This window comes from Vicia villosa, unplaced genomic scaffold (assembly GCF_029867415.1).
Source record: "Vicia villosa cultivar HV-30 ecotype Madison, WI unplaced genomic scaffold, Vvil1.0 ctg.000029F_1_1_1, whole genome shotgun sequence".
Classification (NCBI taxonomy): domain Eukaryota; kingdom Viridiplantae; phylum Streptophyta; class Magnoliopsida; order Fabales; family Fabaceae; genus Vicia; species Vicia villosa.
In genome coordinates, this window is record NW_026704961.1 from 1,265,424 (window position 1) to 1,288,737 (window position 23,314).

General features: G+C 36.8%; 2 protein-coding genes and 1 non-coding gene across 3 annotated transcripts; 1 reads left to right on the forward strand and 2 right to left on the reverse strand.

The window, feature by feature from the left end:
- Positions 1-485: 485 nt before the first annotated feature.
- Positions 486-4,697, reverse strand: LOC131622345 (ADP-ribosylation factor GTPase-activating protein AGD7-like). The gene is made up of 4 exons (XM_058893379.1): positions 3,717-4,697; positions 3,576-3,632; positions 1,474-1,954; positions 486-892 (listed from the first exon to the last, which is right to left on the reverse strand). The coding sequence occupies exons 1-3, from the start codon at positions 4,521-4,523 to the stop codon at positions 1,475-1,477; spliced, it is 1,344 nt and encodes a 447-aa protein (XP_058749362.1). The 5' UTR covers positions 4,524-4,697; the 3' UTR covers positions 486-892; position 1,474.
- Positions 4,698-13,278: 8,581 nt separating this feature from the next.
- TRNAC-GCA (transfer RNA cysteine (anticodon GCA)) lies at positions 13,279-13,350 on the reverse strand. The gene has a single exon. It is a non-coding gene; the product is annotated as a tRNA-Cys (tRNA).
- Positions 13,351-19,276: 5,926 nt separating this feature from the next.
- LOC131622283 (uncharacterized) lies at positions 19,277-19,921 on the forward strand. Its single transcript, XM_058893307.1, has one exon. The coding sequence runs from the start codon at positions 19,277-19,279 to the stop codon at positions 19,919-19,921; it is 645 nt and encodes a 214-aa protein (XP_058749290.1).
- The last annotated feature ends 3,393 nt before the right edge of the window (positions 19,922-23,314 follow it).

Genomic DNA, 23,314 nt, shown 5'->3' on the forward strand with positions numbered 1-23,314 from the left:
GTAAATACATTTCCGAAATAATTGATATTTCAGTTCACGTTTGGTGCGTCTGAAAATACATCTCTAAAACCTGATGGCATTATAATATTTTCAAGGGGTGCGCTAAAAAATTATGGGGAACATTAAGAAATCCCCTTATTAGTTATTCTTATACTATTTAAATACATTTAGGCCTAAATTGTAGACCAGCCTTTATCTTGTACTTTTTTTTATCATAAATTCAAAAAGCTATATAGTGTGATTGTAATATTTTAGGCCTTTTCTAAAACGCGTGTCAGCATTCGTGTCGGTATCGAACACTTGCACTGACACTAGTAATTACATTTAATTTATTTATTTTTTCAAATTATTACTGATGTCGTTGTGTCCGTGCTTCAATAGAGTGATTGACACAATTGCAAAAGGACAGACAAATTATAGGAAATAAGGATGCAGAACCATCCGTTCATAATACAGAGCAACCAAAACTACAAATAAGGCAAAGATTTAGATTCAAAACAATCAATAAATTTTCATGTCACAATAATGTTACATCACACGTTCAGGTAAAAGAAAATTTGGGCAATTTGCCCCCGTTCCTTTGGAACTTTTACTGGAAAACTTTGTTTCCAAGTTCCCGAAAAATGACAACAACAAAAATTACATTAGGGTGGGAGAATGATTAAAAATAAAAACATATAGACAATACAATAACCTCAAAGAATTAATCCTTCCTGCACATATGGAGGCTTGTTTTACTAGTGACTAACAAACCTATAGTTGACAGTCTGATAACGTTCGTCATGTTAAATGACACCCCTGCTTGGTATGTATGCCACCAAACCAGTCTGAAAACTATTGTCTTTTTGTCAATTACGACAAAATATTGACGTTTAAAAAGACACAGCAAAACCTGGTGCAAGAATAAAATCCAGCCACAATTTAGTAAGTTGGTAATAAAAATAAAAGGTAGAACAAAAATTAGATATTAAAGACCAAAATGAAAACTGAAAAAATAAAACACAATAAACCAATTAGAAAACAAAACAAGGAAATTATTACTGGACTTTCTTTTAGGTTAATCACAAACAACGACCCAAAAATGATAATCAATATTGAGATGCTGACTACTACTTATAATGTAACCCAAAAATGATATTCAATCTTGAGATGCTGACTACTCCTTATAATACTGATCTTGCTTTCCCTCCCCTCTTTTCACAAAACACAAACACACACACAAGAAATTCAATAAGCTCTGCAATAATGCAGGTTAAAATGCAACAAGTTTTGAAGATCATCCATCAGGTAGCATCCAATTTCTAATATTGTATTAACTATTAAAGCTTGAGTGTGAAGATTTTTTTTAAGTAAATGACAAGTACTGGGCTAAAGCTACTCTAAGTGCAATGCAAGCAAGCCATTTAAATAAAATATGAAAAAATTTAGTAGTTCTTTTTCTTTTGTCAGTTCAGCATTGCATAATTTACAAACCTTAGTGAAAGCCTCCTCCTGTCCAGGCAGAACCTGACGTCCCATTATGACCATAAGATTTATCATCAAATCCATCATCATCTTTGGCATCATCCCAGCCAGCCCAATCATCATTTTTACGGGGAGCTGATCCTTTAGCTGGTTGTACTTCCTTCCTTGTATCTTGGCTGTCCCAATCATCCCACGAGTTTGAGCTTGAGTGATAAGTATTAGTTTGTCCACCTGATGAAGGTTGTCCTTCTCTGGTAGAAGAATTCCAGCCTCTATTCTCTTGATTGAAATCATGCCTATTATTCTCATTTCGCTGCCAGTTATCAGAATTCTCATTCGGGTAATCTTTGGCAAACTCCTCAACTTTTTGTGAGGCCAATGCCATGACCCCTTTCATTATACCCCATGTCCTTTGTCCAATTTCCGATGTCTTCTGAGTTACAATATTGACAGTTTCATTGACCTTGTGATCATAACCACCGTCCTTCACCTGAAAGGGACAATATAATTAATCAGGCAAAGGATAACTGCCAATGGGGAACAACGAAATTTCTGGAAGAAGTGTGATAAGCAATAAACTTCCATATGACAGGAAGATCACCATAAAATGAGATTTAAAAATATACACAATTACTTCGCCTAAAAAAATATGCCTAAGCTCCAAATCTTCTCAATCCATTCCCAAACAAAAGTAACAATGAATGACAGTGTAAGAAGTGAAAACCCTCAACAAAATAAGATTTCAGGAGGCTATTTGGCAAGGTAGAAAGTGTTATTTATCATTTCGAACAATGCACATCTAGTTAGCATTTAGCAAATCTGACGCTCAATCCCAAACAAGATCATTCTACATTCACTCTTGTGTCCAAAATTCCAATCTACCATTCCACAGTTCTTACCAAAAATTTCATCCCCAGTTCACATCATGCAAAGCTCGAATAATAGTATTAACTTATTATTCGAACCAACAGCAACAAGCATCAAATATTTTTGTCAAAATCCCACTATTTACCAAACTAGGCACAAATGCAGACAGACATAATCTGATTTGATATTGGGCAGGACAGTTTTCCTTTTTCAAAACTGCAATATTTTATACAAATTAAAGTAATTAATTTCACAAAAAAAAAAAAAAAACTCTTACGAATAACAACTGGTCGGATTTTGAGGAAATATATATTTTAAGTGACAAGTTTTTCAACCATAGTTAAACAAAACAAAGGATGGAAGGTGACACATGGAAAGGATTTAATTTTCAATATGTGATACTTGATAGAGAGAAAATAGTAAAGGTGGTTCTCATTTTCAGCATCAATTATTTTTCTGTATCAAGCAAGTTCAGAATGTTTTGAATCTGAAATGCAGAAATATTATATTTGCAGCTGTAAGAGGCTCAGAGAATTCCAAATGGACTGAGTTTGATTCTCCATTAGAGAATGTTTAGCTTAGTCCCAACCCCTTTCTTATTTATTTAAAAGTAGTCTCACCCTTACAAATGGCTCCCATAAAACATGAAGAGTAACAACAACATTACCATTATATCCTTTACAATCGATTGAGTTTACAATCATCTACAAAGAATAATTTCAACTTAAACATACGAACAAATATCAATTTTTTAATAAATAAATGTATCCAATTTTCAGAATCAAGCTGCAGATCCTTGTAAAAGATACTGACATAATTTTATCTCATAAGTAAGAACATGTTAAAAACAATATGTTATCAGACATTAATATAATCAGTATAACCTCTATTCATTATAGTTCTCAAGGAAGAAAAACAAGGAGGCATAGAAATTTCATTACATATTAATAAATTATTCGCACATGACACCCCTCATTCGTTAATTAGTTGAGTTTGGGTTAAGGACAAACCGATCCCGAGTACCCGAGTTTGATCCGTGACAATAATATTCTTCAGTCAAGATTTACCTCCTTCCCTATCAAACTCCAAACTCCAGATTACCATCCCCAGCCCCCTTCCCCGAGATCCGTAGTGTTAATAACAAAATGCATCAATTCAAAATAGAGAGAAGCTAAACAAAAAACACAAAACATGTAGTAATTTTACAGAATGTAGGATCACAATTCACAAACAATGCAAATTACCTTGGCAGTGATTTCCTTGGTTGCAGACTGAGCAACCATCGACAATTTACCTATTCCCTGAAAACACACAACAACACAGAAACACATCTCAACAAACTATAAACCATTTCCCATAAACAAAACAAAGATTCAGATTATAACCTCAGAAACAACAGATAAATAATCACTTTGAGGACCCATCCTCTGAGCAGGAGTGGGACTAGATCCAAATCCTACATACTTCCCACCCTGCGACGGAGGAAGCCCCTCCGGTCTCGCACCATTCTCCGCCATCTTCTTCGCGAAAAACCCTTCCTTATTAGCAGCAGAAGCCTCCAATTGCGTCCTGGTATAAATATCCTCCGTCGACTTCGACCTCGGCGACGGCGCAATTCCGCCTCCACCAAACCCCATAACATCACCAGTAGACTGATTCCTCCTAAAATCACCACCGCCGCGAGATCCATAACCACCATCATTATCATTATCATTACCCCAATTATCATCCCAACCTCCTCCATTAGAACCAGCAGCCAGAGGCGGCTTTCCCTTACCATTACCAGATCGAGTATTAGTATTAGCATTCTCCTTAACAACCGGCGGATCGCGCCACGACCGACCTTCAGCAAGAGCCTGAATCCGATCGCGGTAGATCGAAGCAGCGTTGGAATTATACTTAGTTATAATATCCGTTTCCTTGGGAATTCCGTATTGAGAGAGAAACGAATTGAGATTGCGGTTACCACCGGCTTCCATTTTCTTGATCTGGAGATCAGACCATGAGTCCATTGTTACGGATCGGACGAAGGAGATGTGAACGCCGAGGCCGCGGTGTTTGCCGGAGCATTCTAGACACATGAAGACGCCGTAGGAGACGGAGGCCCATTGGGGATTCTTTTGGGAACAGTCGACGCAGATCTTGTTGGAGGCTTCTGATTGAAGCTCACGGAGCCGGCGCGCCGCCGCCATGATTTGATGAGTTTGATTGAAATTGAGTAGTGGGAGGAAAAAAAGGGGAAGATATGAATGAGATTTTGTGTTTGGGAATGGGAAATGGGAAATGGGGAGGAAAGATGTTTTGGAGAGGTGAATCGCCGACACCGTTAAAATGGAAGGGGGTTATTGCTTGCTGACTTGGAGCGCTCTATGTTCCTGGTTTTTTATTTAATAAGTAAAAAAAGCAAAAAAACACTTTTTTGATAGGAATTTAAGTAGTAACATAAATTATTTTCAAATTCTATATTTTAGGTAAATGAAATAAACTCTAACTCCACTCTGTGGTCTCTTTTGCATTATATGCATTGTCAAAAATGTTTTTATGCTTTTGTAGATGTATTTGTGGAAGTATTTTTTGTTTTAAAGTTTGTTTCTTAGGGACATCGAAAGACTTCCAGCGATGCATTTACGAAAACATTTGATCTTATATTCGTATCAGACTCTTCTCCTCCCTCATTTTTCATACTCTCAAACTCTTTCAACCTTAAAAATCAAAATCCACCAAAGTTGTTTTTTTTTCTCTCGAGTTTAGTGGTAAATGTGTGCAATAACGACCAACACATTCCAACAACTTCAAAACTCAATTTAATCGATAACTTTTCGACTTTTCGAGTTATTTTAGAGTATTTCCTGTAATAGAGTTTGAATACACTTTTAGGTGTAGAAATTATTAGTTAGTTTTAGAGACAATGTATGTAATTTTTTATGTGTAAAATGGACGATCATGCCACTAAGATGGGTTTTTTTTAGTGGTTGGAACAGTGACAAACGTCATTGTTGGCAGTTCGACCATCATTGTTCGTTATCTTCTGGAGCGCCTCATGCGGCAGTTCGGGTATTATCTGACTATACATCGCCACCTTTCTGTCTTCGCTCTTGTCGCCATGACCTGTCGGCAAATAGATAAGGTCTTTGCAGACTTTGAGCATCACATGGTTCTTGACGAGGCTCGGATGACTAGATCAGAGAGAGGCTAGAGTTGCATCGATGAGTACATCACTTAGTACTTAACAGTGTCACACACATACATGATCCCCACTGTAGCATGATCACCACCCAGACCAACCCATTAGGAGATCTTGCAGACTCATCAGTCACAATTGAACTACACTGGCAATGTTCTTCCTCGTTGTTGTGAGATACTTGACATGGCGCAGGCAGGCATTGCTGATGGTTTCTTTCCCGAGGGGTCTGATCACAGGTGTATACTGGAAGGTATCGTGGGAGTGGCAGAAAAACATTTTTTTACCATCGACATCGTGCCAGGACAAGTGGGGCACTTGACGGTAGAGGCAGAGTAGCCAACAGACGACGTGGTGGACGCAGAGGCGCCAAAGGCAGGGGAGAGGTTGATGATATTGTCCGGCACACACAGTAGCGATGCTTATGATTTTATTGATGTCTGAATTTTTATTACAGTTATGTAGTTTATTTTGATTATGTATATGACATTATTTGGATGATTTATACAATGTATTCTTTTGGTGTAGTATATTCCATTGCCTTTAAATTGCACTACTTTGATGTATTATAATTTGATGTTCCATTTATGTAAAAAAAAATGGAGTTTTGGAGATGTAGTTGATTTAAAATATAACAGAAGGTTCAGTTGGTACATCTACGGAAAATTATGTTTTTAACTTTTTTCGTAGATACATCTACAGAAGTTTTACTGAACTGAATTAATTTGAATTTTCCCAACGTTCACTATGTTTTTAACTCTTCCGTAGAAGTACCTACGGAAAAAACCAAATTTTGTTTATAAAAAAATACTTCCGGATGTGCATCTACGGAAGCAAGGGACATAATTGAAATTTTGTCAGGTGTCTACGAGTATAAAGGGTTGCATTGAAATATTCTCCTGTATAATGCAAAGTTTTATATTTATTTGGACATCATTATATTAACTAATAAATTAAGTTAGTTTCTCCAAAAGTATATTTGCGGTTTAAGTTGATTTTGATCTTATAATGATATGAGTCCAACCCACTATAAATATTTTAAAAGATGGCCTATAAGGCTTCACTTGAGTAATGAGCAAAATATTTCGTCAACTAAATTGATTTAGGAATGTAAATTTGTTTTCGTTAGTAGGGATCTCGTCGAGGATTTCCTTGTTTGGAGCTTTAAAGATAGAAAATTTTTCTGCAAGGAAGAGGATGGGCAATAAAGCTCCTTTGAAGGTATTTTGAGGACGGGGGCAACCAACATACCCTCGTCCCGTAGAGTCCTCACTCCCGTTTAGAATATCATAATATCCTTAATTTATATATAAATTTAAATTTTTATGTAAGTTTATTTGTGATTTCTAATTTAAAACAATACAGTTTATTTGTCATTTTATATAATTTATTTTATAAACAAGTTTGAAAGTTTGGTGGTCGTGATTTTCAAGAGTATAAATTAAATATTATTAAAAACATATATTTATCCTAGAGGATTAATTTCTTGATTTCTCGTGGTTAGTTTTTGAGTTTTTTACTATTAATTTGGTTTAAAATAGTAAATAAAAATTTATGTTTATGGATCTCCATAAGAATCTTAGAGATCCGTGAGAATCCGCGGAGACGGGAATGAGAGACAAAATCTCCCTGTGGAGGAAATCCGAGATGGGGATGAGGAATAGATTCGAGGGTGGGGATTAAGATGGAAATTTATTCCCCGCACCCGCCCCACCCCATTGACATCCCTAAATTAGTCTCTATAATGATTGATTTATATTGATCTTTAAATTAATTGCTAAATAGAATTTTTAACAACTTAATTTTTAGACAATCAATATTAAACGTATTTGGAGTCATTGTATAAATGTCACACCTAGTAATAAAGTTCGAGAATTATTCTTCTCACCTTAAGGGTTGCTCACACACTCTAGTGAAAAATCAAAATTATTCCTAAAATACGGATATAGACTTTCGGACGCACCTCATTCACACATAATTTATTCATTATTGAGTCAAACCTTAATTTTATGTCAAAAATTAATACGAAAATACATTTATGTATAACTTACGTAAATGAACCTCCGGGCGGGTTTTTAATCAAAAACGTGTAAGACTCTTTTCCTTCCTTGTTTCTCTTTCACTCTCTCAAACCCTCCCAACCTCTCATGCTGTCTTAACTCACTTTCAAGTTTCTACTCTCAACATTCAATCAATCGAAGATCTCAACATCAAACTCACATTTGATAAGATTTTTATTTCCTTATAGATTTTTTATTTCTCTATACATTTTTAGAAATTAAGAATTTGATTGTGTAACAGGTAGTTCATAAAGGTTAATTAACTAAGAAATATGTTTGATAGATAGTTTATATGAGCAATGTGTTTTGAGAATGTTGGATTTCTAAACATTTCTGCCATTTTTTTTTGTTTTTTCTGAGTTGCAAGTTAATACACAAACTCACTTCCATATTCGTTCAAAATTTGATTTTCCAAAATTTCGAAAATGCATTTATGTATTTGGTTTGTCTGCATTAATTGCCTTGATTTTCATTGGGTTTCATTTGGGTTTGATTGTCTCTATTATGTATGGTTTAATTATAGGCATTATAACTCATAACCAATATAGATTAAGGCTCGACATAGGCTCGCTACATGCATTGGTTTGTAGGAAAAAAGCCTAACTCTTGCAACCACCAGTCCGGTTCTAATTCGTTTAGTATGGAGGCCTCAACTTCTGGGGTCCATGTATCTCTGAATTTGTCTTCCCGGAGGGGGAATGTGACACCTCCTGATGCTCCGGGAGCCCCACCGGTCTAGGTTGAGGCACTTTGGGTTGAAGTCATTCTTGAGAAGTTTGGAGGAGGCACGTACGACTTACCGTTGCTACCACTACATCTGAACCATGATGCTTAGCATGTGTCAGACGTAGAGGTAAAATTCATTTATATTTATTCTTTAAAACACATGTGTTATAATATTTGAAGTTTCTGACAATGATTTATGAAATTCTCTAGCACATGGTCAACATGTTAATACTGATGTTCCAACATCGGAACGTGATATCAAGATAAATGTTATGGCATCTGCTCCTGATACAAAATAATAGCATCAACCTGTAAATTTTGAAGAAAAATAAATCATAGAATGAAAACCAGCACAAACCACAAGTTAAGACCAATGCCTCAATTCAAATCATCATGTCAGAACATATGTCTTGACCTCATCTACTGACATAACACATTTACCAAACAGAAAAGCATACATAATTCAATTGCATAATGGTAACTAACACAAATAATTTTTAACCTAGATTAAGTGCAACAACACCTAATTTGGGGGATACCAAGCTAGGAAGGAGATCCACTATTAGCAGTACAAGTTCAAAGCCTAAACAGTCTCAATTTACAACTTATCTCTTAATCACTACCCAGTGCACCTTCTACCTAGAAATCGACATCTATATATGAAAATTTAACATCTCCCTATCAATCACCGCAATGATAAACATATAGTCCCAATCCCATAAACTGTTTCAAATAAGTCACAATCACAATGACAAAAGCTAATCTCAAACTAGTGACAAAAGGAAGTCTTTCTCCACAGCTTCAACTAAGAACAATAATTGATCTTGCTTAGAAGCTTAAATCAAGAACAATACTCAACTTTATGCTTAAAAGCTTAAAGAGTGAGAACAACAACTTGACAAATAGTCAAGTAACAATCATACTACCACACTATCAAAAGATACATGGGTGACTTACACACACAAGAGACTCTCAAAACTTCAGACCCAAGACTTCCCCTAATTTTACAATTGTTAAAGTTATGAATACATTAGGTTAGGGTTCTCTTTAAATAGTCTTCAGTAGTCAATGGGCTTAAAAACATTTTCCCAATTGTTACTTGATCCACACGCTAAGGACTGCAACAAATCTACATAAAAATCTTTTTGAATCTTAGAACAAATCTTCAAGTTTCCTAAATTGTCCAATCATCTAATTTTAAAAACTTAAATTCTGTTGGAGATTTGATTCTATAGTTCTAGATTAAATCTTCTTGACCTGCAAATATAATTGATATATACCTGAAACAAATATCACAAAAACAAAACAAATATGTCAAGATTTAAAACAGCGTGTACTAATGTTCTGGTTCAGCATGTCATGACATCTGTTAAAACATCTGTAGTCAATGTAAGCTCAAGGTCTGCACTATCAGTTGGATCAAGATGTTACGATATCTTGCTCAGTATCTGTCAAGAATCATGTTTTAGCAAAATTGTTTCCAATCCTAAAACCATGGTGTTAATAATTTATTTTTTTGTAGTACCATGATGCTTTAAAATGCATCATTTATTGTGGGAAGATTGTGACACTGCATCAGCCTCTAGAATAATGGTTTCACGTTATGATGCAACTATCTGGGTTGCAAGACTGCTTATTCTACTATTAACCATGGTATATTGTCAATGTTCATTATGAGATAGCACTCTAAGACATCATATTTTCATCTTCCACATCGTGAGATGGTCCATCACACTTGACGATGTGTCATGCCTACTACATCTTCCGATTAGGGGAATACTATTAGACCGACACGATTATCAGAGATGAGGCACTGGAGATGATGGTGACATATTTGGAAGTTAACCTAGGGAATTCCCCTTAAGAAGATATAATTCTTGTGGGTATCATGCTAGGTTTGGATTCCTGAAGAGGGTAAATGCACAACAGCTGATAGCACTAGAGCAGGCCAATGGTGATAATGAGTAGGTTATGCAGCATGAAGCATATGCATTGAGAGAATACTTGTTGTACTTGATTGGCACGTCCATATTTGTGGATAAGAGTGCATATTACATAGATGTGGTTTACCTCAGATACTTCACTGACTTGGAGAGGATTCATGAGTACAGATGAGAAACCACATGTTTGATCTACATATACTCCAATTTAGTTGAAGGTTGTATATGGAAGACCAAACATATAATAGCTAGTTGCACACTGTTAACGGTAATATATTTGCATACTTTACAATTTTTGTACCATTTCACAACATTTGTGTTATGTCATTACTAATAATTCATATATACCATTTTCAAGCATGGATCCTCCAGCACGTCCCAAGCATATTCGATTGGTCATATGTTGATACCTATAGTGAGGATATGCCATTTGCTAGTGCATTAGTCCTGCTTATATGGAATCAGGACCTGAGCACTTTATAGTGTGTCTTGAACGCACACTAGGAGATGATATACACTTCTAGTCGTATCATGATCACCGTCAAACATGTTCCTTGGAAGGCATAGCCTTATATTCATAACGGTTGGCTTGTGGATCACGTCTGATGTATCCACATCTGCTTAAGCACGTCATACACCAGTTCTCATATATACAACTTGTTCTAATAGACCCCCTCGGTTTTGCTACTCCTACTATGGTTTGTAGGGATGTATATGCCATGTATGAGGTTTTCTTAATCATTTGGTACCAGATGAAGCACGGTGTATTGTAGCTCCTAGCGATTGGAGTTGTGCATACGACTATGTTCATTGGTGTTTCATAGTGCCACATCCCTATATGACGTCGAATGCTTTGGGAGATCCATCTAGGCCAACTCATCAGGAGATATTATACAAGGAGAAAACTATGGCAGATCGTGTTGTTAATGTGTTGTCTGCATGTTGTTGTATTATGGATCTTGTGAGAGTGGGTATAAATAAAGGAGTTTTTCTAGAAGGTTCTCGAGATATGAACATTGTAGATGTCATTCATGCTGACATTTCTACAAAAAATACATTTCACCTCGGACGCAAAATGCATCTAACCTCAGCTATAAAAGCGAGGTAAAGAAGGGTGTCATGAAAAGTTGTCACTTTACCCCTTGATTTTTATAACATCAAGAGTAAAAGTTATCTGCACGTGGGTTCGAATTCCAGCATCTATACTTTTATTATTTTCAAAAATATCGCATCATACCTCTTTGGTTTAAGCATATAACCGAGGGGCAAGATAAATTTATTTTAAAAAAACTCGTTACAAACTGTCAAACAAAACAGCCATTCGCTCATAGTCATTGGAGCATTAACCCCACGTGCCCCATGTAGAGCACGTGGTCAACTGTCCGCCGGAAGATTTGGTCTTCCTTCGAATCCTACGAAAAATCCATCCAGGATGGGAGTCACGTGCTAATTCTGCCTTACCACATAGGATCCTAGCAGTCTCCCATTTTGGGTCTCCAATAATCCAACCCAAAATGACAGATCTTGGCCCAGCGTTGGGAGCTATAAATACCGTCTTTCACAAGAGGGTCAGGTAATTCATTCATTCTCACTTTACTCACTTGCTTTCACTCAGAACCTTACTTTGGCATCGAAGTGTATTGCAGGTACCCCCTCATCTTCTTTGGATCGACCAGAAAGAAGTTCATTGGCCAAGAAGATCCTCTGATCCCAGTAAGATTAGTTACCAACTTGGGTATGTTGGGGAAGAGGGGCGGGGTGGGAAAGGTGATGGTGGTGGATGAACAGTAACACGAGGAGGAATAGTAACAGTAGCTTGTGTGGGTGAGTTGGAGAAGGTGGCTGGGTGTCTAAGGGGGGTGTTGGTGGGGTGAAATTCAGGGTAATTGGGGTTGTAAAGGAAATAGAATAGGGGTTTTGTGTGATACCTGAGGAGCTTGCTGCTGAGTGAATAGTAGTTGTATGTTGTTGTTCCCTTTGATTTGCAATTTTGTTCAAAATGGACATGATATACTCATATCTAAAATCTGCAATATGTTTGTCATTATCCAATCTAGTATGAATTTGTCCCACATGAAGCTCCAAATATGCAGTAGCTTTATCAAACCTCTCATCCATTTGTTATTGGGTTTGAGTCATAGAATTATCGAGGTGAAGGAAGATAAACTTAAAACAACTTGAATTTTTTTTCTTCATAAACTTCAACAAGACAAACTATGATTTATCTGAATACTAATGGGCCTGGGCCTTGCTGAAATTAAAGAAGACATAAAGTAATAAATACTATTAATTGCACATCTCCTAATAGGTGTAAAAATCCTTAAGCCAAATTAATTTCTTCTTTATTCTATTGGGCCTTAAGTCTTCCTTCTTATGAGTTAACAGAAGAACAATTCCCACACTCTGGTTCTTTAAAATTGATTTTATTTGTTTATTTTATTTTATAAAATTGATTTTATAAAATTGATTTTATTTTATGAAATTGATTTTATTTTATAAAGTTGATTTTATTTTATAAAGTTGATTTTATTTTATAAAGTTGATTTTATTTATTTATTTTATAAAATTACACCAAAACAATGAATTTTACCTATCAAAGCACAAACTTAATTTAATTTATGATAGAAGGAACTGGTTTCATGCTTACTGAGTTGAGATCTACACCAACAAATAGAATCGGAAACAATTTAAAATTGACATTTTTATTATTTTGGAGATTTATGCTTTGATTTTGGCTAAAGGTTCAGTGAAAACTATAATCCTTAAAATATGTTCTGTTTATATTATAATAGTGACAATTAATATATTATATATCTAATAGCATACAGATATTTCTTAGATATAAAAAATTACAATTGCATCAAATAGATAATAGTGAAAAATTAATATATCTAATAGCATAAAAGTTATAGATTGAATAAAATGTTCACAATTCACACCGAATTTAATGTAAAGGCCATTTAAAAGCGCCTTAAATTCCCAACACACAAGAGCAGTCAGTTCAGCAATCATTAATGGTCAAAACAAATGCAAATTAAAAAGGGCCCAACCGGGTTCGAACCGGTGACCTCTTGATCTGCAGTCAAATGCTCTACCACTGAGCTATGGACCCGAGGTGCTAATTTTGTGAACCAATGGTTATTTATTCAGTTTTATAACATGCCCTTGAATTGCAATTGTAGTGTTGCTGTTGTTTCTTCAGCTGCTATTGTAGTTCTTACTTATGTTTTCAACATTCTCCATTAACCTCTATCTGAATACAACTTCCTCATTGTATCAGATATACATACATATATGCCTCTCCCAAAGATCCAAATCCACCACTCTTTTTCAAATCCAAAACTAGAGACAACTTCTTGCCTAGAGGACAAAAGCAAAAGAATGGCATATGGTTATGGTGCATAGTTGTGATTATGCAATTAGTCAAGCTAAGATACTATTTGGAACTAAATATATATATTTTTTAATATTCTCTTGTTGTAACTCAACTTGAATTTGTATTTTTCTTAAAAAATGCTCATCTGTTGAGTGTTTCTTCTTGTTAATTTGATCTTGTATTTAATTGGGAAATCAGTTTCACATGTTATTTTTTATTTGGTGTGAATTTTCTAGAAATATAGGTCTTGTACTGATATATATGGCTTTATTTATATTATTTATTGATGAACTTTGGACAAGATACCAAATGTATGTCAAGTAATAATATTTTTTAAGTCTGTATATGTAGCAATTGTTTTAATTTCTAAATAATTGTTATTTTGCTTAAATTGTGTAATTGTAATAAAGGGGATATGCAGAGCATATAATTGACAAATATGAAATTAAAATATTTTTGATTAAAAATGATTAGGTCTTTTCTAAATCTTCTATATCATTTCTTAATAATTTTGTCTAACCACTGCAATTAAATCCTTATTTACTATTGCGATGTATCAACAAAATTAGTAACACGTAATCTTTTGGTGCACAACAATCTTCTTTGATCACAATTCATAAGACATGTCTTAGGTGAATTCATGATTGAAGAAGGATTTATAGCACACTAATTTCTAATGACACAACTCAAATAACACCTTATGGCTAGATTTTCTTACACGGATATTGGTTGTGAAATTCCATCACAATTTGGTATAATTTTGGCAGATGAGTTGAATACAAATCACACCACAATTTGATGTATTTTTGGCGTGATTTAAGCAACCCAATTCTTCTCGATTTGAATGATGAATTCGTGCCACGATTCTCCCTTATTGTGAGACAATTTGTGTTGGGAATTTCTTTCACTCTTCAAGTTCTTGTGTCGTGTTATAGCTTTGCTTCTTTTTGTCATTGTAACCAACACCATGTGTGAATATTCTAGAGTTGTCTAGTTAGAATGGTTTGATGTGAATTGATACTTTTCACATTATTCTTGATTCTTGTGATAATTTACTACAATTAGGGATGATAATTTATTACAATTTGTATATATTTTGGTGTAATTCAATAGTTTAATATGGCTGTATTGTAAACTATCTAAGTATACTTGCATAACATCACATCAACAAGCATAATCTCTTTTACGCAAACCTTGCTTCTTCTACGCAAAATATTTTGTTTTTGAAACTCTGATAAAAATCTTTGTCAAATGAAAGTTTTACTTTTGGAGGTATATTCATCCCATCTAGACCATTATTAGCCTATATTATCACCCAACAATTGCCCTTAAAGTTGGTATTTTGATCAGGTCTAAGCGACTCAAAAGTTTGAGAATATGAGTGACGAGGATCTGAAGGGAGCATACAATAGAGCACCACTTTTTTAAGGCAAAAAGTATGCTTATTAAAAGGAGAATGTGTATGTACACTTAACGTCAGTTGAGAAATATCTATAGGTAGCAATCACCGACGGGCCTTTTGTCCCTATAAACAAAGTCGATGATTCTATTAAACTCCCAAAAGACTCGAGTGATGAAGAAACAAAAAATGCTTCATATGATTTGAATACTTATCGCTGCATTAAGTGTTAAACTACATTACTATATCTCGCATCATAAAAGTGTGCAAACTATGTTGAATGCTTTTCAAGTCCTTTATGAAGGAACTGAAGACGTCAAAGATTCTAAAATCAATATGTTGACAGAGGAATACAAAAGGGTTTAGTAAAATGCATGAGGATTCTCTAAGTGCCTTTAAGAAAATTTCTCTTCATAAAAAAACTCATTTTAAAACTTGAAAAGGAGATGCTTTAGATTTCTTGAAGGAAGAGCATGCATTTCTTGTAGAATAGAGTTTTAATACTTTTGATACTTTAATTGGATACATTATGTAAATCACAACATTCCTTATGTTGTGTTGAATTGAAATAACTAGGTAATTAGCTAGAATGAACCCTAATTACCGTTTTATATCTGAACTTAGTGTTAGCTAAGGATGGAAGAAATCATCCTATGGGATGGAATACGTAGTTGACTACTATCAAATGTTAGTATCATAATTAGTGGGCTTATGGTTACGCGATATTTTAAATTTCACAGGGCAAATCTGGATTAATCATATCTAGTATAGGTGAATCCTGGACATGTGACACTCTTATGATTTTATTATATTCATAAAGAGTGGGACTGGAAGGGCATACGGGGTGACGACCTTAATGACATATGTCTAGTTATATGACTATCGCACATATAGGATATGGGTGGATGTTCGTTGTCTGACGTTGGGTGGTTCACTTATGTGAATGGCTTCGGAGTATGACCCCTATATGAGTGTTACTAGACGTATATAGCACTGTAGTATCTCTATTAGGGATAAGATGCATGATTTATCGCTTTAGTCAAGTGCGGGATTTATGATGATCCAAGTCTCGACGTATAGTTCTTGATGTATGCTCGTGAAACACCAACACAAGTTTCCATGAGATAGAGTAGGACAATTAATTATTTGTACCCCACACATGACAGTTGAGAACTACTAGTGCAATTCATTGTCTACGAGTTACAAGAAACATTTACACTCCCGACTCATGTTTCAGATGTTGGGGATTATGTGCAACTTAGCTTATGTGGATGGCAGTGGGATATAATGAATCCATTTGATATGCTTATGAGATGACCTTGATTGGTTATGTCTGTATGAGTCATGTAGAAGTTATATGGTTGGCAACACTTTGTTTATTTTGATAGAGTCTTAGTGAGTCACAATGCTTAAATGTTTGAGTTAGGGTTTAAGTAAAATCACTACATCTCTATCGACTTAGTATATGCTTGTCTCGTTATCGGTTGGCGGACCACTGTGGGATATGTATGTTATTCCATTATGTAAATCAAGTATGTGAGACTAAATGGATGTCCCTAAGTGAGATGATTGTGAGGTATTTAGTCAGTACTCTTTCGCGAAGATGAGTGTGAGATGCCTTGATGCACTTTTCAAGTAGGCCTTGACTTGGGTAAAAGGGTAATGAGAAATTATGTGGTTTAGATCAGAAACCCCCACTGAGATTAGTATCTCATGGCATGCTGTTTTATTATATTTTTCAGGTAAATAAGTTTCATATTGGAATTGCAACTGTGGAATTGGCATTGAGAACTCGTTGGAGCACATTTCCATTGTGTTGAAGATTTTGTCTAATTATCAATGTGCTAGTCATTTTGATTGTAGTATTGTTGTAAAATTTTAATCTAGTCCACATATAAATATTTACAATAATGTAACTAATACCAATTATTAATGTAGTTATTATAGTTGAGATCACTATTAGCGGATGGACCGTTTTTGGAGCAATGTATACCTTTAGTGGTACACCTTCTCAAGTTCTAGAAGAAGTAAAAAATCTTAAATCATCTTATCCTTACACCTCGAGCTCCCACAGTTCAGGTTATGCTTTAGCTCTATATCATCTACTAGATATTGTCATCAAACTCATATTTTAAAGCTATTATGTATCAGCCGATTGTGGTTTAGCACTTCTTTATCATATTTTGGTTAGTCTTTGCACTTCTATTAGATATTGAAAAAAATTGATAGAGAGAGAAAGTAGAGAGAGAAAGGGGGGAGAGAGTTAAGGGTTTTGGTGATGGGGTTTACGGGCGTAGCCACCATGAGTGGTGGTCGATTTCCAAACAGTCGGGAGTGGCAACAGGTTCCTAAAAGGGCGTTCAGGAATTGGGTTCCTCAATGGGACATTTTTAGGGCGCGGAAGATTCAGGAGGGTGAAATGTTGTGTTCGATCTATATTTCGGAGTTTCTAGATAGGTGCAAAGCGCGGGATCTGTGTGGTTTATTTGGGTGTATAGGCGAGATTATGGAGGTCGTTGTTTCTCCCAGAAGGAACAGGGTAGGGAAGAGGTTTGGCTTTGCAAGGTTCATGGAGGTAGTGGACGCTCGCTTGCTAGCTGTGAAGCTCGATAATGTGATTATCGAAGGAAGGAAAATTCATGCCAATGTGCCGAGGTTTGTGAGGAATTCGGTTGTATTGGGGAAGCAAGGTGTGGGAAAGCCGGAGGTTATCGGGGGGAAGGATGTGCGTAGGCATGTGTTTGGGGGTCGTGGTGCGTGGAACAGTTTTGACAGTAGCAGGGGTTACAGGTCTTTTACTGATGTTGTGGCCAATAATCCGGTGCTAGAGATTCAGCGGGAGGTTATGGCTCTCAAGTTCATTCTGAAGGAGGAGACGAGTTTGAGGTTTGCCAAAGCTTTCGTAGGAATCCTCAGATGCCCTGGGTCTGCTCACAAGATTCAAGCGTTGATTGAGAGGGCCGGTTTTTTCACTATTCGCATTTCGCCGATGGGGGCAACCAAGTGCCTGTTGGAGGAAGAAGAAGAGGGAGTTCTGAAGGAGTTCTTGGGGGACGGAGAGGCTTGGTGGAGTGATTGGTTTTCAGAGGTGTATAAGTGGAAAGAAGAGGAGATTGACCCGTTCCGTGTGGTGTGGTTGAATGTGTTTGGAATTCCATTGACAACATGGAACTCTGAATTCTTTGTGTCTTTGGCTAAGATGTTCGGTGAGTTTATTTCTGTCGACGATAGTACAGCGAATGGAAGAAGTTTGGATGTGGCGAGAATCCAGGTGAAGGTTTGTTTGACTCAGACTATCCCTGTAAATGTTGAAGCTGATATCGGTGGCAAGCGGTTTGGCCTGGTTATTTTTCAGGAACACCGGGTGTTGCACAGGCAACTTGCAGGAGCCTCCTCTACTGTGTGTGTGGATTCAGATTCGTCTGAATCGGTTGGTTCAGAGGAATTTTGGTCCAATGATATGATGCTGGGTTCAGAAAATAGTTTGGATTCTTCAGCCAGGCAAGATCAAGATTTTGATGAGGCGGCTGTGGTTAGGGGTCGTTGCGAAGAAGAGGTGGTGTCCGGGAAAACTGGTGCGGTGGGGAAGGTGTTAGAAGAGGATAATTCGGGTGTGAAAGGGAGTGGTTGTATCAGCGGCGAGGGTGATCCGGTCAAGGTTATGGCAGGGGCAGTGTCTGTTGTTTTAGATAGGCAGGAAGGGACTTTCGACAAGGCGATTATTGCGGCCAAGGAAGAATCTTTTGTGGCAGCATCGGTTATCGGTTCGGATTCTGTGGAATTTTCTTCTTCAGTGGGCAAGGGCAAAGAGGTGGATGTGAGTCATTCAGTTCCGATAAGGGGGGCGGTTCAAAAGAAGGTCAAATTTAAAAAGATGTTGGAGTTAGGGGGTGGTCTCAGTAGGATGCAGCTTAGGCACTTGAAGATGGGTGGTAAGAAGAGGAAGTCCATGGTTTCGAAGAAGAAGGGAGGTTTATTTTTAGAGGATGGAAATGCAAATTTAGGGGCAGCAGACGGTGAGGCCTCAAATTTGGTGGAGATGTCCCATGCTGTTTTTTCTTCTGAGAATGAAATTATTTGTAGAAATAATTTTAAACAATGGAATCACGTGGATATTTGTGATGAAGCCAGGCTAAAGGGAGCTGTTGAAGCACTGGGTGTTTCAAATGTTAAAGGTCTGTTTTCTAATAATTGTGTTGTTGGTGTATCTCCGGTGGCCCTTGAGAGAAGGCAATCGGTGTCGGCGTTCTCAACCGGTTACAAATGATTTTAGGTTCCTTAAATGTGCGAGGGTGTGGTAATGCGCTTAAAAGAAGGAGGATTACCGATATAATAAAAAAGGGGAATGCGAATATGTTTTTTATTCAAGAATCTAAGTTATCTCATACGGAGGAGTTTGTTGTCAAAAGCTTATGGAGTAATACGGATATTGGGTTTTCTTTTTCAAATTCGGAATGTTTGTCGGGAGAAATTATCTCTCTTTGGAGGACGGATAGGGTGGAGGTTATTCATAGTTTTAGAGGTGAAGGTTTTTTGGGTAATAAAGTTGTGTGGAAGAAAGGTGTTTATTATGTGGTTAACGTTTACTCTTCTTGTAGTCTGGAGAAGAAAAAAGTCTTGTGGAGAAATTTGTTGGAATTGAAACGTAGGTTGTGTGATGGGGAATGGATAATTGGAGGGGATTTCAACGCCACTAAAAGTTCTAGTGAAAGAAAGGGTAGGAGGAATTATGAAGGCGACATTGGGTCCGATTTGTTTGGAGGCTTTATCGGGGAGAGTGGTTTGGTGGATGTTCCTTGTAAAGGAAAGCGGTTTTCGTGGTTTAGTGGAGATGGGAGATCTATGAGTAGAATCGACCGTTTCTTGATCTCGAATAATATTGTAAACAAGTGGGGTGTGGTGGGGTAACTTATCGGTAAGAGAGACATTTCGGACCATAGCTCGGTGTGGTTAGTGGTGGATGATACTAATTGGGGACCAAAACCGTTCAAGTTTAACAACGAATGATTTTCCTTGCCTTCTTTTCTTCCTTTCGTCGAGAAAGAGTGGAACGGGATGGTTGTGGAGGGAAGGGGTGATTTTGTTCTTAAAGAAAAGTTAAGAAGATTGAAAGATAGGTTGGTTTGGTGGAATAACAATGTGTTCGGTAGATTTGATTTGGAAGTCGAAGAAAGTGTGAGAGTGTTAAATTTGGGTGATGAGGTTTTGGAGAATGCTTCGGAAGAACTCTTTGAAGAGGCAATTTTAAAAAGGAGAGGGGCGAACAAGAGATTTTGGTTAAATTTAAGAATAAAGGAGAATATGCTTGTTCAAAAGTCTAGGCTTAAATGGCTTAATGAAGGTGATTCGAATAGTAGGTTTTTCCATAAGGTTGGGAAGGAGAGGAGAAGAATCAATCATTTAGGTCCGATTTCTTCTCCTGGTGGTTAATTGAGAAGGTGGAGGAAGTTAAAAGTGAGGTGTGGAGGCATTTTTCTAGTAAATTTGTGGAGGAAGATTCGGAAAGAAGTATGCTAGAGGGTGTCAATTTTGAGAGACTCTCTTCCGATGCTTCTAATTCTCTTGAAACTCCTTTTCTTGAAGAAGAAATCAAGGATGCCATTTGGAGTTGTGGAAGTTCAAAAAGTCCGGGGCCGGATGGATATTCTTTCTTATTCATCAAAAAGTGTTGGTTCTTTATCAAGAAGGATTTCGTTCGTTTTTTTAACTATGTTTACTCGGGAGGTGAGGTTAGTAAAGCTATCTCTTCTTCTTTTTTGTCTTTGGTCCCGAAGGTTTCGAACCCGGTTTCTTTGGATGATTATAGGCCTATATGTTTGGTGGGATGTATGTATAAGGCTATCTCTAAATTGTTAGCGGGAAGGTTGAAAAGGGTTCTTCATGAAATTGTCTCTCCGTCTCAAAATGCTTTTGTGCCGGGTAGACAACTTCTTGATGGAGTGGTTGTGGCAAATGAGGTTGTGGATTTAGTCAAGAAAGATGGAAGGAGGAGCTTATTGTTTAAGGTAGATTTTGAGAAGGCCTATGATAAAGTCTCTTGGAATTTCCTTAGGTTCATGATGGATAAGATGGGGTTTGGCCTAAAGTGGAAGAGATGGATGGATGTATTGGTTTTTCATAGCAAGATGTCGGTGTTGGTGAATGGAATTCCTACTAAGGAGTTTGTGGTGAAGGGCTTGAGGCAAGGCGACCCATTATCGCCTTTCCTCTTTGTTTTGGCGGTTGAGGGTTTAGCGGGTTTAGTGAGGAAGTCGATGGAGATTGGTGAATTTAATGGCATTAATATCAATGGGGAGTGTGTGGTGGATATTCTCCAATTTGCGGATGATACTCTTTTAGTGGGGGAGGGTTCTTGGAGACAAGTGTGGGCTATCAAGGCGGTGCTTAGGGCGTTTGAACTTGTTTCGGGGCTTGGCATAAATTATCATAAGAGTAAATTGATCGGTTACAATATTAGCAAGAATTTTTTGGAGGCGGCATCTTATGTTCTTTCGTGTAAGTTGGAAGAGGGGGTGTTCTCTTTTCTTGGAATAATGGTGGGTTGTAATCCGAGAAAGGTTAACACTTGGAAACCGCTTGTGTCAAAGTTGAAGAAGCGGCTTATGGGTTGGAAGAATCGGTATCTTAGTTTGGGCGGTAGAATTACTCTATTGAAGTCGGTTATTTGTTCCCTATCCATCTTTACTATGTCTTTTTATAAGATGCCGGTAACAGTGGCTAAGGAAATTTCTAGTATTCAAGGTAACTTTTTGTGGGGAGGAGGATTGGATGATAAAAGGAGGATTAGTTGGGTTAGTTGGAAGAATGTTTGTTTACCGGTGGAGAAAGGGGGTCTTGGCATTAAAAATATTTCGGATTTTAATTTGGCTCTTTTGAATAAGTGGAGATGGATAATTTTAAGAGGTGATGATGTGCTTTGGTTTAAATTGTTAAAAGCAAGATATGGTGATCTAAACATGAAGATCTTATGTGGAGGTACACTTCCTTTTTCTTCATCTTCTATTTCTTCTATTTCTTCTTCTTCTTTGGATTCTTTTTGGTTGAGGGATTTGATGTCTATTGGTAGTGGTGGGTATAAGGAGAATAGAGATCCTATGGAGTCCTTTTGTTGGTTTAGAATTGGGAATGGATTTTCTACTCCGTTTTGGGAAGCCACGTGGTTGGATTCTTGTTGTTTGAAGAAGGCTTTTCCGTGTTTGTATGAGATGTCGGGGTTGAAGAGAGTGGCGGTGGCGGGAATGGGAGGTTGGGTAAATGGGGCGTGGTCGTGGGGGAATCTAGGGATTAATTCGTTGGTTTTGGGTGATCAAAACTTTGTTTCGGAATTGGTTTCTTTGGGTGTTGTTGGAGGGCCGTGGTTCGTGTAGTAGGGAGACCGATACCGTGGAGTGGATGGCCGAATCGGACGATGTCTTTTCCGTTGCATCTTGTTATAAGTTTTATGTCGGGTTTCGTATTCCTTATGGTCCTTCAAACAAATTCGACGGGGCTTTAAGCTTGATATGGAAAGTGGAAGTTCCATTTAAAGTTAAGGCCTTTGGTTGGAGGCTCCTTGTGAATAGACTTCCTACAAAGGATTTGTTACTCCTAAGAGGTATCACTTTATCGGGAGATATTTCCAAGTGTGTTTTTTGTGGTGTTGATCCGGAAAGTATGATGCACTCTTTCTTTTCTTGTTCTTCGGTTATTTCGGTTTGGGCTTCGATGGCTAGGTGGATTGGCAAACCTTATGGTGGGACGGAGGATAATTGTTTGGGAGGTTTTTTGGATTGGATTTCCTTTTGTAAAAAAAAAGAAAGTTAAAGAAGGTAAACTAGGAGTAGTTTGGTTAGCAACGTTATCGACTCTTTGGTTGTATAGAAATGGTATGTGTTTTCGGAATGAGGAGTGGAATGTGGATAATACTATTTAGAGTATCAAGGTTTTGGTGTGGAAGTGGGCTTTTATAGGAGATATTACTCACCCTATTTGTGGTTTCTACGAATTCAACAAAGATCCTTTGTTCTATATTTCGTAGTGTTGAATCGGTTTGTAATCTCTTGTTGATTTTTTGTGCGGGGTTTTTTCCCCTCCTTTGATGTAAACAGGTGTTGAGAACCCTTAGTTCTCCTTTTAATACAACTTGCTTACTCAAAAAAAAAGAAAAGATATTGATTGCAGGATAGTGTTTTTACACCTATGCGTGCTTCTAATAAATAATTGCACTTCTAATAAATAATTACATTTTAGATACAAAATTCTTATTTTAAAATAATAAAATTTATGTTTTTTTCACGGATCATTATTAATAAAATTTCTTTT